Here is a 16,431-nt window from a genome sequence, read left to right as displayed (position 1 = left end):
CGCACGGCGCACGGAGCAAGACCCGCTGCCCACATCGGCACATTCATATCGATAACAACAAGAATTCATAGATGACAGTAGGCTTTGCACTCTTTCTGTCCCTCTCTTGCCATCTCTCTCTCTCTCTCTCTCTCTCTCTCTCTCTCTCTCTCTCTCTTTCCCAATCTATTTGCTTTTCTCTCTGGATCTGGACCCTTTTCCCTGCCTGTGTGTGTGTGTGTGTGTGTGTGTGTGTGTTTGTCCTGAATGTGTCTATTTCTGTCCTTCACTGTCTAGACAGAAGAGCATTAATCAATATGGCCATTCTATTCTCTGACCCCCATAGGTGACCGAGAGAGAGAAAGAGAAAGAGACAGACAGAGAGATAGAGAAAGAGAAAGAGAGACAGACAGAGAGAAAGAGACAGAGAAAGAGAGACATAGAGAGAGAGAATGAGAGAGAGAGAAAGAGAGATGGCCAAGTACTACAGCCTCTGTCTGTTTACCGTGGATTCTCCAGAGAAGAGGGGTTAATTAGGAGAGTGTGTCCACAGTAAAAGATGGGATATTAACCTTCATAAACCCATGCCCTCACTTAATTCCAGGATTGAGCAAAAAAAAGAAAAGCAAAAAAAAAAGAAAACCCTGGACAAGCTACACAATGAGCCCAAATAAATAAAGGAGTGTGTCCCATTGGGCACCACTCAGAGTCATCTCTGATTGGCCAACACAAATAAAGAGCAGCGACACAACTCTCATGCTGATTGGCCTCTCATAGGGGCTGCCGCCCACGCACACGCACGCACGCACGCACGCACGCACGCACACACACACACACACACACACACACACACACACACACACACACACGCATCACTGCGTAGCTGTAGGGATGCCGCTCATTTGTAAACAATAACACCATGGTAACCTGTAACTCAGCTCCGAGGCAGTGAGCCGTGATGATGCCAACAGTGACTGGACCCTGAGAAATTGGGCAAGAATCATGCAACATTACCTGGAGGGTATTCCAAGCACATGGTTTAGTGACACACCTGAGTCAGTTAACTCCGAGTAAGTGGTAAACCTCCTAATAGAAGAGCTGTATGGCTTCATTTGCCTAACGAATTGTTGTAGCAGGTTTACCACTTACTCTGAATTAATTTGCTCTGGTTTGTCACTAAACAACATGCTTAGAATACTCCCCTGGTCAGTGGATATAGCTGTCTGGAGGTTATCTTCGCCTGTTGCTAGTCCTTTGGCTCCAAACCAAATGCCCAATGCCACGCTACAATATAAATATGCAGTGTTGGAATGTACTGTACATACAACTTTGACAGGTGCTGGATACGGACACAAACATAGTCAAAAGAAAAAATATCCGCTCACTGTCTTCCATGCTCCCAGTTTAATGGCAGGGTAGGCTACAAGGTTTTGAACACTCAGTTCCTCGTCAGGTATGAAAATAAACCGTAAATATAAAAACTGAAATATTCCACAACCCAGGTGAGCTCACAAGTCACCAAAATACTCAAAACTACATCTACCTGTAAAACATCACACTGAACGCTTATCATTTACCACATTTGCATGTTACCAGTTTAAAGCAAAGAAATGAAATGAAGCCGTGAAGAAACCCATTTTAAGATGAGAGGTTTCGGTTCCACCCCATAAAAAGGCTCTTTTGCATAAAAAAGAAAAACTCTGAATGCCATTCCATTTCCCAAACTTCTTTACAACCTTTTAGTGTCAAGTTCCTCTGTACTCTAAAGATGAGGAGCTTTTACTTCCAAAGTGATGCGGTACAAAATAGCCTTGATGCATTTAGCCATGACAGAGGGGTAAATAAAGAGATGCATTTGGTGTCACTTGAGTAGAGTTAATGAATAAGAGATACTATTGCCATTGGAGAAAGCATGGATTGACTAGTTAATATTAATTATCAGACTCTCTGACCCCGTTTACACAGACGAGTACATGCTCACACATTTGTACACACACACACACACACACACACACACACACACACACATTAAGAGAGTGTAATGCAGACAAATTAAATGTTATTTAAGTGACTCAGTAACTCAACCGAGCAACACAGCTAAAACAGGAGAGAGATGCATCCTGGGAAAGGGGGGAGGGGTGGGGGGTAGACATCCGTTGCTAGGCAATACAACTGGCAAGTCACTTCTCTTTCAGCACCCTGGCTCCATCAGTGTGGTAAAAGAAAAGTTTAAGGAGAGAGAGAGAGAGAGAGAGAGAGGGAGAGAGAGAGAGAGAGAGAGAGAGAGAGAGAGAGAGGCGTAAAAAAAAAACCAGAGGTGACTTCAGTGAGTGAAAATCCAATATCACGTATGGGTTCTAAAACAGCTAATTTCACTAATGAACTCCTCCACCATAAGAGTTGTGCTGACTCACATCAGCTGCTGTAATGAAGGGATGGACTTTCACTGTCTAGAGCCAGGTTCGACCCGCTCCGGCCTCCTAAATGACCTCTTCTGCAGACCGAGAGCAAGTCACCTGTTCAACTGCCTCTGATTCAAGGCCATCATACCAATAACACACACGGTGCTGAGATATACTCTGTTACTTGTCACACAGAAACGAGGAGGAAAGTTAGATTTAGAGTTTGGGTAAAGGTTGTGTAAGTGTTTTGCATGTTTATGACGCAAGTCACGTACTAAGGTCTATTCAATGTACTTTATCCCAGACTTATTTTTGAACAAATCCACTCACAGAAGAAGTTATGTGAAATGATCTACAGTAGGTCATCTGGTCCCACTGCACTACAAGTCGACGCTGAGAACCTCATGATCAGCCTTTCACCAGAAACCTTAATATGTTTCCCGCCATGCAAAATGACTTTGCTCAATATACTCACCAGGTCTCTGCAGTTGGACTCTGGTGATTATGGTTTCTATATTCATGCAGCTCTTGAAATCAAAGCATCGGAACAGGAAGTGCTGCAGATCAATTCCTCCGTGTAACCCTAAAGGAGTCTGGGGTAATCACCCAAACTAGAGGCAAAGCAGGCCAATTAAAACACAATGAATGCAATTACACCATCATTTGTTATGGGTGGAGTTTGATGGAGCTCGCTGCCAATATAACTTTTTCCAATCATTTGAAATGCTAATTCATAATCTTGAATAGCAGTCTAATTGCACGCGCAAACAAGAGCTGCTATCAACTCATGGCAGGGTTCCCAGTGCGACTCGGAGAGACCAACGACAGGAATCCAGCTTGCAGTTTTCAGTCTGACGCCATGCTGTATTCCTGTCTTTCTCTCTTGCCATCTTTTATCCCTCTCTGTCTCAATCACTTTTTACTCTTTTATTTGTTGTCTTTTTTTATCTTGTGACTTTTATCCTCTCTCTGTGTGTTTATGTCTTTATTTGTGTGTGTGTGTGTGTGTGTGTAACAAAACTTGACCTTCATGATCAAAAAAAGAATCAAATATTACAGCGTTCATCAGACCAAAAGCCGAGCTCTGCAATTCAAGCCCTTCATCACTCTGCCAAAGATGGAGAGATGTTCCATTGCTCAGAGATGCTCACTCTTTCTCTCTCTCTCTCTATCGCTCAGAGATGCTCACTCTTTCTCTCTCTCTCTCTCTCGCTCAGAGATGCTCACTCTTTCTTTCTCTCTCTCTATCGCTCAGAGATGCTCACTCGTTCTCTCTCTCTCTCTTTATCGCTCAGAGATGCTCACTCTTTCTTTCTCTCTCTCTATCGCTCAGAGATGCTCACTCTTTCTCTCTCTCTCTCCATCGCTCAGAGATGCTCACTCGTTCTTTCTCTCTCTCTATCGCTCAGAGATGCTCACTCGTTCTTTCTCTCTCTCTCTCTCTCTCTATCTCTACTGTATCTCCATCTCTTTCTCCCAGTGTTGTTGATCTGGTGAGTGTGGCAGATAAGTGGGTGAAGCCAGCGCTATTTCTCTGCGTCAGCCTCCGGTTCACAGACACCATGGTGACGTCAGAAAGAGAGAGATCTCATTAGGCATGTTCAGCCACACTGCCAACGTTAAGTTTAAGTATAGAAGTATAAGTATAAGTATATATCCTTTTTTGATCCCTTTTTTGAAATTAGTTCTCTGCATTTAACCAAATTAGTGAACACACACAGCACACAGTGAACACACAGTGAGGTGACTCACACACTAACCCAGAGCAGTGAGCTGCATGCCCAACCAGCGGTGCTCAGGGAGCAGTGAGGGGTTAGGTGCCTTGCTCACGGGCACTTCAGCCGTGGACTGGTCTGGGATCGAACCGGCAACCCTCCGGTTACTAGCCTGAAGCCCTAACCAGTAGGCCACGGCTGTCCCTCATTATCATGTCATGTTGATAATATCATTATCAACGGTATCATGTCTGCATACGCCTGGTCCCACAGAGATGACATCATACGCGGGCGACGAATGAAGCAGTCAGCTATTCGCCGCCTATGTGTCCTTGTTTTAATGCACGTTTTAAAAAATACCACTTCTAATCCTCCACGTTTCCTATGCACAGTAGACGTAATTGTATCACATACAGTAAAGGCATATGATCCCCACTCAAAGGTCAAGATTTATTAACTGAGCTAGCACTTCAGCAGAACCCCCTGAGCTGACTAGCTTTCCCATGTACTGTATATATAAATGTAAATGTATATGTTTCTTACTTTAGCGGGCTTGGTGAGCCCTGCGTCCTAATGTGTGTGTGTGTGTGTGTGTGTGTGTGTGCGTGCGTGTGTGCGTGTGTGCATGTGTGTGTGCGTGTGTGTGTGTGTGTGTGTGTGTGTGTGAGGCGATTGCTATGCAGAGCACAGTTCTCATTGGTGAGGAGCCTCAGGGCACAGGCAGCTCTGCAGCATCACGTTCTGACACCCGTATGGAAATGGCCACGCGCATGTGTCACCCTCACTCAGCTACTACATCCTGCGCTGGAGGACACAGAGAGAGAGAGAGGGGGGGGGGGAGGGAAAGAGGGATAGAGAGAGAGAGAGAGGGGGGAGGGATAGAGAGAGAGAGAGGGAGAGAGAGACATTTTGCCTGGAATGAACACAATTCCTCAAACATTTTTTATCCTGACTAGATCTCTGACGTGAGTGTGTGTGTGTGTGTGTGTGTGTGTGTGTGTGTGTGTGTGTGTGTGAGAAAGAGATAGAGAGAGAGAGCATTTGCTGGCCTGCCATTGTTAAGAGTGGTGTGGGGCAATTCCCCACGACTGCAAGTCATCTTGCCTCATTTGAATACTGGGCAGTGTATCGGCCATTTCTCAAATAGATCTCTGTTTGTCAAGGTCACACAGCACTGTTGGTACAACATCACATGAAAACAACTGGCTCTAGCTAGCGAAGCTCGCGCTGCTGCAGCCAACAGTCTACTGTTGTCAGGGTGTGTGTGCTGTTGTCAGGGTGTGTGTGCTGTTGTCAGAGTGTGTGTGCTGTTGTCAGTGTGTGTGTGCTGTCTCTGAGGACATCTTTAACATCATGTCCCCAGAGTGTAGCACTGTAGCAGCTGCTATATGGATACAGTATATACTGTGTGTGTGTGTGTGTGTGTGTGTGTGTGTGTGCGTGTGTGTGTGTGTGTGTGTGTGTGTGTGTTTGTGTGTACCACCGCCTGGCTCCAAACCCTGGGAAAGTGAAAGTGCAACAGCTTATCAAAATGTATCAAAAAGTCACATAGGTTTCCAATCAGATTCCAATCAGATTCCAATCAGATTTTGGAATTTTGTTTGGAACAATGCTAATCCTATAGGATTGTTGCTATTGGAAAAAATGTGATTGGAATCCTATAGGACTTGTTGATAAGGAAACCAAAGAGTATTGTTTGTGATTTCCAAGGCCGAAGATGAGATGCGTCTGATCAAGCTGCAGTTTCGGCGCTGACCACTGATGGAGGCGGGTGGAGCGGTGGGCTGATGGAGGATGGAGGCGGGTGGAGCAGTGGGCTGATGGAGGCGGGTGGAGTGGTGGGCTGATGGAGGATGGAGGCGGGTGGAGCGGTGGGTGGAGCGGTTTGCTGATGGAGGCGGGTGGAGCGGTGAGCTGATGGAGGCGGGTGGAGCGGTGAGCTGATGGAGGCGGGTGGAGCACTGGGCTGATGGAGGCGGGTGGAGCGGTGGGCTGATGGAGGCGGGTGGAGCAGTGGGCTGATGGAGGATGGAGGCGGGTGGAGCGGTGGGCTGATGGAGGCGGTTGGAGAGATGGGTGGAGCACTGGGCTGATGGAGGCGGGTGGAGAGATGGGCTGATGGAGGCGGGTGGAGCACTGGGCTGATGGAGGCGGGTGGAGAGGTGGGCTGATGGAGGCGGGTGGAGAGGTGGGCTGATGGAGGCGGGTGGAGCACTGGGCTGATGGAGGCGGGTGGAGAGGTGGGCTGATGGAGGCGGGTGGAGAGGTGGGCTGATGGAGGCGGGTGGAGCACTGGGCTGATGGAGGCGGGTGGAGAGGTGGGTGGAGCGGCGGGTGGAGAGGTGGGCTGATGGAGGCGGGTGGAGCACTGGGCTGATGGAGGCGGGTGGAGCACTGGGCTGATGGAGGCGGGAGGAGCGGTGGGTGGAGCGGCGGGCTGCTGGAGGCGGGTGGAGCACTGGGCTGATGGAGGCGGGTGGAGCGGTGGGTGGAGCACTGGGCTGATGGAGGCGGTGGGGAACGAGCGTCTTGTTTGGCGAGTAATGAGTTCTGGTGGCCAGTCAGCACATTGTGAATGTGCTATCACTGCACATTACACTGATCCAAACAAGCACTTAATGCAGTTGCTCTCTACACTTGGACCCAGGCTTCTGGGGGCAGTCAGGCCTGTGTGTGTGTGTGTGTGTGTGTTTCTGTGTGTGTGTGTGTGTGTGTGTGTGTGTTTCTGTGTGTGTGTTTCTCTGTGCGTGTGTGTGTGTGTGTGTGTGTGTGTGTGTGTGTGTGTGTGTGTGTGTGTGTATGCGTGTTTCTGTGTGTGACTGTGTGTGTGTGTATGTGCGTGTGTGTGTGTGTGTGTGTGCGTGTGTGTGTGTGTGTGTTTCTGTGTGTGTGTGTGTGTGTGTGTGTGTGTGTTTCTCTGTGTGTGTGTGTATGCGTGTTTCTGTGTGTGACTGTATGTGTGTCTGTGTGTGTGTGTGTGTGTGTGGTAGTGTGGGGGGGGTGCTCGACTGAATTGGGTCCGGGAGGGGGGGGGGGGGTGGCTTCTTGTGTGGAGGGGGCTGGGTCAGTATTATGCAGAAGGGGGCTGAAGGGGGGGGGGGGGGGGGGGGGGGGCGATGCAGTGGATCGATGGCCAGAGGCCCAGAGTCAGGATTAGCCACAGTGGAAATCAAGCGTTGCTGCACAGCAGCCTGAGGGAAATGAGCAGCCCAATCGATGCATCCAATCTCATCAATATCAACACACCTTTTTCACCTTCCGTGTGGCAGCGACCACTGCAGACACACACACACACACACACACACACACACACACACACACACACACACACACATACATAAACACAGATATACACATATACACAGGCACACTCACATTCATAGCCTGCTTACACACACACACACACACACACACACACACACACACACACACATGCATATGCAGATTATGCACACACACACACACACACAGGCATTTACAAACACAAATGCACACAGGCACACTCACATTCATAGCCTACACAGACACATGCGCACACACACACACACACATATATAAAAACACAGATACACACAGGCACACTCACTGTCATAGCCTACACACAAACACAGATATTGCAGGCACACTCACATTCATAGCCTAGACACACACACATATACTGTACACGATACACACAGGAGCACTCACATGCATAGGCCTACACATACATACACAGAAACACACACACACATGCAAACACACACACACACACACACACACACACACACATGCAAACACACAAACACCCAGACACACACACACATTGCGAGGTGGTGCCAATACCTGTCAGTCGATGCAGCTGAAACAAATGTAGGAGAATTAGGAGGACAAGTTGCGGCTGCTAATGCGGTGACCCGGCCAGCTTTGTTGACTCAGGAATTGGCGGCCTTTCAGCGGATCCATTTCTCTTTCTTAATCAAATGCTCTGTTTGATATAATGAAACCAAACAAGTGTTGATGGCAGGCATTTTGATATGAGCGCATACTGAATCAATGCTATCGGCGGTGTTTGGGGGGGGGGGGGGGGGGATTGAAAAGGGGGACTCTGTGTAATCACGTTAAGAATTAATGAGCTGGTTCTTCATGATGTGTATGCCAAACTGAGTTGCGGTTAAAAACAAGCCCATTGTGGTTCGGTGATCGTGAACACAAAGTCGTGGATTGGCTAGAGGTGACTGGCACGCCAAAGCACAGTGTGTGACCCCTGTTGAGGTCAGCCATTATAAAATCCATTAAGTGTGAGTGTGTGTGTGTGTGTGTGTGTGTGTGTGTGTGTGTGTGTGTGTGCGCGTGTGTGTGCGCGTGTGTGTGCCTTTGCCATCAGAGGTGATATGGTTGCTACCGTGCAGTTTCAATATCACATTAGGTGAGGGCTTGCATGGTGTCACCGTGTTATTGTTATCAGGCAGCTGTTGTTTTCATTTTTATTCAAAGCATTTGATTTAATCCGGGGTGAAGTAAATTGTCTTTGAAATAGATTGCTCCTTTGCACCCATTAAAATTGTAAAATTATATTATTGAGGTTTAATAAACCACCTTTTAAAAAGTTTGCTCATGTCAAACCGTGAGTTAAACTTGCATTGCCTCTGACTGGGGGATGACACAGCGCAGTATAGCCAAAGCTGTGCAGGTATTAATAACTATCGTAATTTCCCGACTATTAGCCACGGCTTACACATTGATTTTTGCTAAATTTCTTCAGCTATGAGGTTACAGTAATACATGGGGGCAGTTGATATGGCATTACAGTAATATGGTTTTGTTTCTTTTATCTTCCATAAAACACTGTCCTGCGGCTAATACACCGGACATTACTGTACGAATTGACCTACACATACAGTACATTCTACTGTACGAATTGACCTACACATAAAGTAGATTCTACTGTACGAATTGACCTACACATAAAGTACATTCTACTGTATGAATTGACCTACACATACAGTACATTCTACTGTACGAATTGACCCACACATAAAGTAGATTCTACTGTACGAATTGACCCACACATAAAGTAGATTCTACTGTACGAATTGACCTACACATAAAGTAGATTCTACTGTACGAATTGACCCACACATAAAGTAGATTCTACTGTACGAATTGACCTACACATAAAGTAGATTCTACTGTACGAATTGACCTACACATACAGTAGATTCTACTGTACGAATTGACCTACACATAAAGTAGATTCTACTGTACGAATTGACCTACACATAAAGTAGATTCTACTGTACGAATTGACCTACACATAAAGTAGATTCTACTGTACGAATTGACCTACACATACAGGACATTCTACTGTACGAATTGACCTACACATAAAGTAGATTCTACTGTACGAATTGACCTACACATAAAGTAGATTCTACTGTACGAATTGACCTACACATACAGGACATTCTACTGTACGAATTGACCTACACATAAAGTACATTCTACTGTACGAATTGACCTACACATAAAGTAGATTCTACTGTACGAATTGACCTACGCATACAGTAGATTCTACTGTACGAATTTACCTACATATACTGTACAGTAGATTCTACTGTATACTGAGGATGGTCAGCCTCTGGTCGTTACTACTGCAATGAGTTCCCACCACGTTTCCATGGAGACGTTAAAGCAGGTCAAGCAGGATGGGACGTGACCTGAGACATGGCCACTGATGATGACTCACGGAATGCCTTTCAGCCAATCAGGAATGAATCCATAATTGGACTGGCCCTGGCTGTTGTATAACACAACATATTCCAGGAGTCCCCACAGAAGTGCACAAGGGCAAGTGAAATCACACTCATCTGCTGCTGGGGTGACAACAATTACAGGCGATGGATGGAGGCCCACTGGCTGAAGAACATCTGTGTGGGTTACATTTTGATAAGTTTGGTCACTTAGGTTTAATTTTTTTTTACTGAACAAAGTATTTTCTATGTTGCAGTAAAAGTCCAGAAAAGTCCGGCTTCAGTCCTTATTCACCTGAATAGCCTAATAACAAACAAATCAGCATTAAGGGTTATTTAAATAACAAACACATTAGCATGGATGGTTATCTGAATGTTTACATGTTGTTAGTGGCAGTAGCGTGAACAGTCTGTTTGTGTTACAGACCTCAAGATTTTGACTTAGTTGACAAAGGCATTTTACTCCAAGTTCAAGTGTATCTTCCATAAGATAATAATAACATGACAATTCATAAAATAATTATTTGTTTTCTCAGTCTTTTATTTGTTTTTCATCACAACGTATCTGGAGGCCAGTCTGAACTTGGTCATCAAATTAAACAACAATCATTTGCTGTTTTAATGTGTGTGTGTGTGTGTGTGTGTGTGTGTGTGTGTGTGTGTCTTGTTTGCTTGTCCTATTCAAACCAGTGAAAGTGGGCCATGTCTAATCCCCCATCCCCCAGACAATACACAGCATTAACATCAGAAACAGAGCAACCCTTGATTAATCAGCAGTGTGTCAGGGAACACACTGCTCGCCCGCTCAAAGGCAACACACTGCTCGCCCGCTCAAAGGCAACACTTCCTAATTAGTTTGGGGAGGTTTGGGGAACGACGGAAGCTTCTGGAGTGACACTTGTGATTTGCAGGAAGTCAGTTATACAGATACAGAAGACTCTGTGTCTCTGAGAGCATAGTAGTGTATAAAGATGCACCGTGAATATACACTACAACATTTCAACATTTCATGTTTACAGTTTTTTCCAATTGCTAACACATTAAAATGACATTCATAGCACAATTATTTAAACTGACACACAGAGAGCAAAACATCCTCTCAACTGCAACATTTCAACATGTCATGTTTAACAACACACATACAGTATATGTATAGTATGTTTTAGATATACAGCAGTCTTAGAGCAAACAATCAATTCAGTATGAACCTCATGTAAAAGGACTAAGTAAAATCAAAATGACTTACAGTAACAACAGCAACATAAATATGGTGTGTTTCTGTGCTACTAATGACAAATCTGAAGAGAGAAATATTGAAATACAGACCTTTCTGCCAATAATCATGCCAAGTGCAAAATGAAATTCAAGCAGTCTACAATGTCTTTGTGTTTTGTTTGATAATCAGTTTAATGATGGCATGTCATAGGATCCATTTCTCTTTCTTAATCAAATGCTCTGTTTGATATAATGAAACCAAACAAGTGTTGATGGCAGGCACTTTGATATGAGCGCATACAGTCTACAATGTCTTTGTGTTTTGTTTGATAATCAGTTTAATGACTGCATGTCATAGCTTGAAGCTATAGCCGATATAAGCTCTATATGCTGGTAAGCACTATTCTCTCCACACTGCATTCTGTTTTATGGTGCAAATTGAAATTCAATGTGGTTTCAGGCCAGCAATTTGGCACCTAATTGACATCTGGGTTGGTTGACGAAATCAGTCTCCAAAGGTACATGTACATTATGAGCCATGGTCTTAAAAACAGAGAATGTGAATGCATAATTAAACGGTTATTGCAATTAGAGGAGAAGAGTGGCCATGAAACCTACTGGGGAAAAAGACTAATGTGTTTTAATAGCACACACATAAAAGTTTACAAGAGAGCAAATCACCCAAAGTGCCACACAAGTCTTTCCCCCAGATGCTCTCTGGAGACTAATGCACTGGCGTGCTACAGGAGGACTCACCGCGAGCAACGCTTCACTTGCACGTTTACGACTGCTTTCTTCCTCTTTTAGAGAAAATAAAGCAGCTGGCTGGGCAGTGAAGAGTCCAGCTCTCCGCCATTAACCAGATGGCCCAATGGTCTGGCCTCTCACACTCACGGCGTGAAGGAGAACACTAAACTTGTGATTATTGTTCAGCAGCGTTCACTCTCCTGTGGACTTCATCACTCAGGACGGAACTTGGGTTTTAACGTCCAGCGCTGGTTAGCTGAGACAGATGTGAGAGCCGCTGTGCTGTATCAGGGTCATAGCAAGCCTTTTAAACGGTGTGTGTGTGTGTGTGTGTGTGTGTGTGTGTGTGTGTGTGTGTGTGTGTGTTTATGTGTGTGTGTGTGTGTGTGTGTGTGTGTGTGTGTGTGTGTGTGTGTGTGTGTGTGTGTGTGTGAGTGTGTTTGGTTATCTCTTTCACTTTGTGAATATGCAGTGTGTATCACGGTACACTATTTAAGTACTCGTTAACACACTTTGTGAATATGCAGTGTGTATCGCGGTACACTATTTAAGTACCCGTTAACACACTTTGTGAATATGCAGTGTGTATGAAGGTACACCATGTGCAGAGGAAAGTAAATCAATGTTGTCAGTAGTTGGTTTTCTTTGTTCCATCTCCTTCGCTGTTGATTTTCTCTCTCCATCTTCAGAGAAGTTTGGGGTGCACTCTTGGTGAACTAAGACAACTTCGGCTGCTGCTCAAAATGACGTGGGGGGGGGGGGGGGGGGGGAGAGAAAGTACTCATCAACTTTTCTCCGATTTCTCCAAGATAACACCATGGCAGACACTTCTGCTGCACACAATGCTAATAGCCTGTGATCACCATGCAGATAGAGCTGCTGGGAGGGATGCCAAGTCTGTTCAGTGTGTGTTTTCACAACGTCTCTGTGTGTGTGTGTGTGTGTGTGTATTTGATTACACTGCCACCCCGTGCCTCTCTCACGGTGTGTGTGTGTGTGTGTGTGTGTATTTGATTACACTGCCACCCCGTGCCTCTCTCACGGTGTGTGTGTGTGTGTGTGTGTGTGTGTGTGCGTGGTGTGTTAGATCCCTCAGCTATCAAATCTGGGCACCTGACAAGCACCCTTGCCCTAGAGAGCTCTGGGCGAGCGCAGTTAAAACACAGAGCAAGCGAGCGAGCGAGCGTGCGAGATCTTATCGCTCATCTTCACATGGCCAGCACCACGTGAGCAGACCAGTACACGGCGCGGCGCTGCCCGAAGCTTCTCTGCAGATGTCACCGGGAAAGCTGAACACCTGCCAAACAGCAACAGCTTCTGGTACCGTGTGTGTTTTGATCAGGCATCAATTACCTTCCCAGCGCCCTCGGAAAACACAGAGCTATCTGGAGCACAAGGAATTTCAGTGCTGATTAATGCTTATTATGAGTGCATGATAATAAACGTGAACTTGAACTTGGAATGTTCTATTCCATTCTATTCTGTATCTCAGATTACCCCCCGAGACCACATGTTTCCACAGTCAGACATTTCCTGTGCACTTTACATCATAGAGGTGGAAAATGGCCCACTTTAACGTAGATTACCTGCCATAACTGACGGGCTATCTGCCATCAGTGGTAGCAATAACGGTAGCAGGTCGCCATTATGGGGTCAGTAAACATACCTTCTGGTTGAGACAGAAACTATCCAAACCCCTAATCTATATAGGATAATATCCCAATTTGATTCATCTCCCTAAGCATGAGCAGACAAATAACATTAACGGAAAAAAATATGCTTTCCAAATGCACCATCTTTACCTCAGTTTTCACACCTTTTTTTTTTTTTTTTATCAAAATACTCACTGTAAATAGAACATATGTTTCATCATGTGTTGTTGCTGCTCTAATACAGTAAAAGCAAAAGATCAAATAGATCAGACAGCTCTTGCTACGCTCCTTTTTTACTTCAGTTTTCACACCTTATAATTTCTACTATTGTTTTCTTCTTTTTAATCAGAAAATCACTGTAAATAGAGAATATGTTTCATCATTTTATGTAGCTGCTCAAATAAAAACAAAAGCTGAAATAGATCTGACAGCTCTTGCTATGCTGTTGCAGTTCCCATACTCACGGCCCGTCCACATGGTCTAGCAAATGATCTGTCAGAGTGCCTTTTGTGGACAAGCCCGCTTTAGAAACACATGAATATAATGTGACCTTGTAATTCCCGTGGCTTCACAGATTGCATCGCGGGGTCAGATGGATTATAATCTGCTTTCTAGCTCTCCTTCTGGCCTCTACAGACGCCGTCCGACATGGGAATCTGCGCTAATGTAAACACTGCCTTGGCCTCGGACGGGCGGGGGTTTAAACTTGCGCTGTAATGTTTCCCCAACATGTGGCATCGCTGACATTATCCCAGCCGAGGACGAGGGGAATAAATCAGGCTTAAACGCTGTTCAGACCCCCCCCGGTGATGGAACACCACGCAGTATCTGAACTGGAGGAATGTGAATGCCGAGGTCTGCTTGCCAATATTGTCCCCACAAAGAGACTTTCTGCTCCGTTAAACATCCCAATGGCCCTAGTCTTTCATACAGCGCTGTGCAACTGCAGTAGTGAACATCCCAATGTCCCTAGTCTTTCATATAGTGTTGTGCAACTGCAGTAGTGAACATCCCAAAGGCCCCTAGTCTTTCATGATGCTGTTCTGTGCAGTAGTGAACATCCCAATGGCCCCCAGTCTTTCATAATGCTGTAGTGAACATCCCAATGGCCCTAGTCTTTCATGATGCTGTTCTGTGCAACTGCAGTAGTGAACATCCCAATGGCCCTAGTCTTTCATAATGCTGTTCTGTGCAGTAGTGAACATCCCAATGGCCCTAGTCTTTCATAATGCTGTTCTGTGCAGTAGTGAACATCCCAATGGCCCTAGTCTTTCATAATGCTGTAGTGAACATCCCAATGGCCCCAGTCTTTCATAATGCTGTTCTGTGCAGTAGTGAACATCCCAATGGCCCTAGTCTTTCATGATGCTGTTCTGTGCAGATGCAGTGCATCATTTCAGTGCCTCTACAGGGATGGTTGCTAACACAGTTATTTATCCTTATGTTACAGGTACTGTACTGTGGTTTTATGGGACATTGTACATTTATTCATTTGTGACAATAGCATGGATGAAAGACGCATACATGCACATTTCAAACTGCAGGCACACATCCAGTATTTCATATGACTAAACGCAGTGAACCCTGAAAGAGGTGTAGGGGAAAAAAAGACATAAAATCTCTGGATGGATGACTCAAATGTCACCTCACTTCCTGTCTCCTCTGCATGGACTTGTCTGTAATGGAGCAGAGACTGGCTGCAAAGGATGTGATCTGACACCACAGACATTAGCATTATATATATTAGCATACACTATAGGCATACATTAGCACACACCATAGACATTAGAATACGCTATACACATTAGCATACAATATACACATTAGCATAGTCTTAGCATACGCTATACACGTTAGCATACACCATAGCACACAACACAGACATTAGCTACACACATTAGCATGGCTCAGCCCACAGCTTATTCATTTTGTGCTCTTAATGCAACATAAACAATAAACCTGAGCTTTTGCTTTTAGAAAACAGCCTCTCTATGCCTCTCCACAGTGTGCCTCAGCAAATTCAGGCACACACACACACACACACACACACACACTTTTGTTGAGACTGGAGACGTTTGCTACCCATCGCGTGAGCGTACTTAGCTTCTGATCTTTGAGCAGTGGGTGCAGCTGTGTGTCTTCGCATGTTGAGTGGCATCGTGGGTAATGGCTCTCTGTGCGTGACACATCAGTGTGTCAGCACTACAAAGCGCCACGACTGGCAAGGGCGCTGGGTATAGCAGTGTGTGTGTGTGTGTGTAGGGGGGAGGGGGGGGGGGGGTGTTAGCGGTGGTGGGATTGGCGTTCAAGGGTAGAAGCGGGGAATTAGATTTGTTGTTGCAGCTCAGTCACTTTGATGGACCCTTGGGGGGGCTTCAGTCTAGGTAAACAAGTCAGCAAATGGCGTCAGCTATTTCCGCCCGCTTGTCGGAGTGAGGGCACTCTGGCGCTACAAGGATGGGTTATTGTCCTTTCAATTTGTCACCGCTGTCGGCCACAGGCCCACACGGACGCACTGTCTCCTCCAGAGCGACGACGCAGCGGAGGAGTTAAGGGGAAAACAATCTTGTGAGAGAACGCGCAGAGCCATATTGCAAACGCCTTTTGGAGATCTTTTTGATGACCGTCACTGTAGAGTTTCTAAGTCTTTTTGACGGCCATCACTGTAGAGTTCTAAGGTATTTTGAGGGCCATCACTGTAGAGTTTCTAAGGTATTTTGAGGGCCATCACTGTAGAGTTTCTAAGGTATTTTGAGGGGCGTCACTGTAGAGTTCTAAGGTCTTTTGAGGGCCATCACTGTAGAGTTTCTAAGGTATTTTGAGGGGCGTCACTGTAGAGTTCTAAGGTCTTTTGAGGGCCATCACTGTAGAGTTTCTAAGGTATTTTGAGGGGCGTCACTGTAGAGCTTTTAAGGTATTTTGAGGGGTTAGACGGTGGATCAGCCACTGTAGAGTTTCTAAGGTCTTTTGAGGGGTTAGATGACGGGCCACT

General features: G+C 45.6%; 1 protein-coding gene across 1 annotated transcript in view; it reads right to left on the bottom strand.

Moving 5' to 3' along the window:
* The window catches only part of LOC134099260 (mucin-2-like), a 75,509-nt gene that overhangs the window by 48,828 nt on the left and 10,250 nt on the right, over positions 1-16,431 (bottom strand). Inside the window, exon 2 of the mRNA XM_062552048.1 lies at positions 5,853-6,646. Coding sequence (XP_062408032.1) covers positions 5,853-6,646 — 794 coding nt within the window. The remainder of the gene's footprint in view (positions 1-5,852; positions 6,647-16,431) is intronic.

Source organism: Sardina pilchardus, chromosome 13, assembly GCF_963854185.1.
Source record: "Sardina pilchardus chromosome 13, fSarPil1.1, whole genome shotgun sequence".
Classification (NCBI taxonomy): domain Eukaryota; kingdom Metazoa; phylum Chordata; class Actinopteri; order Clupeiformes; family Clupeidae; genus Sardina; species Sardina pilchardus.
Note: the sequence above shows the minus strand (reverse complement) of the source record. Positions and strands in the feature narration are given on the sequence as shown.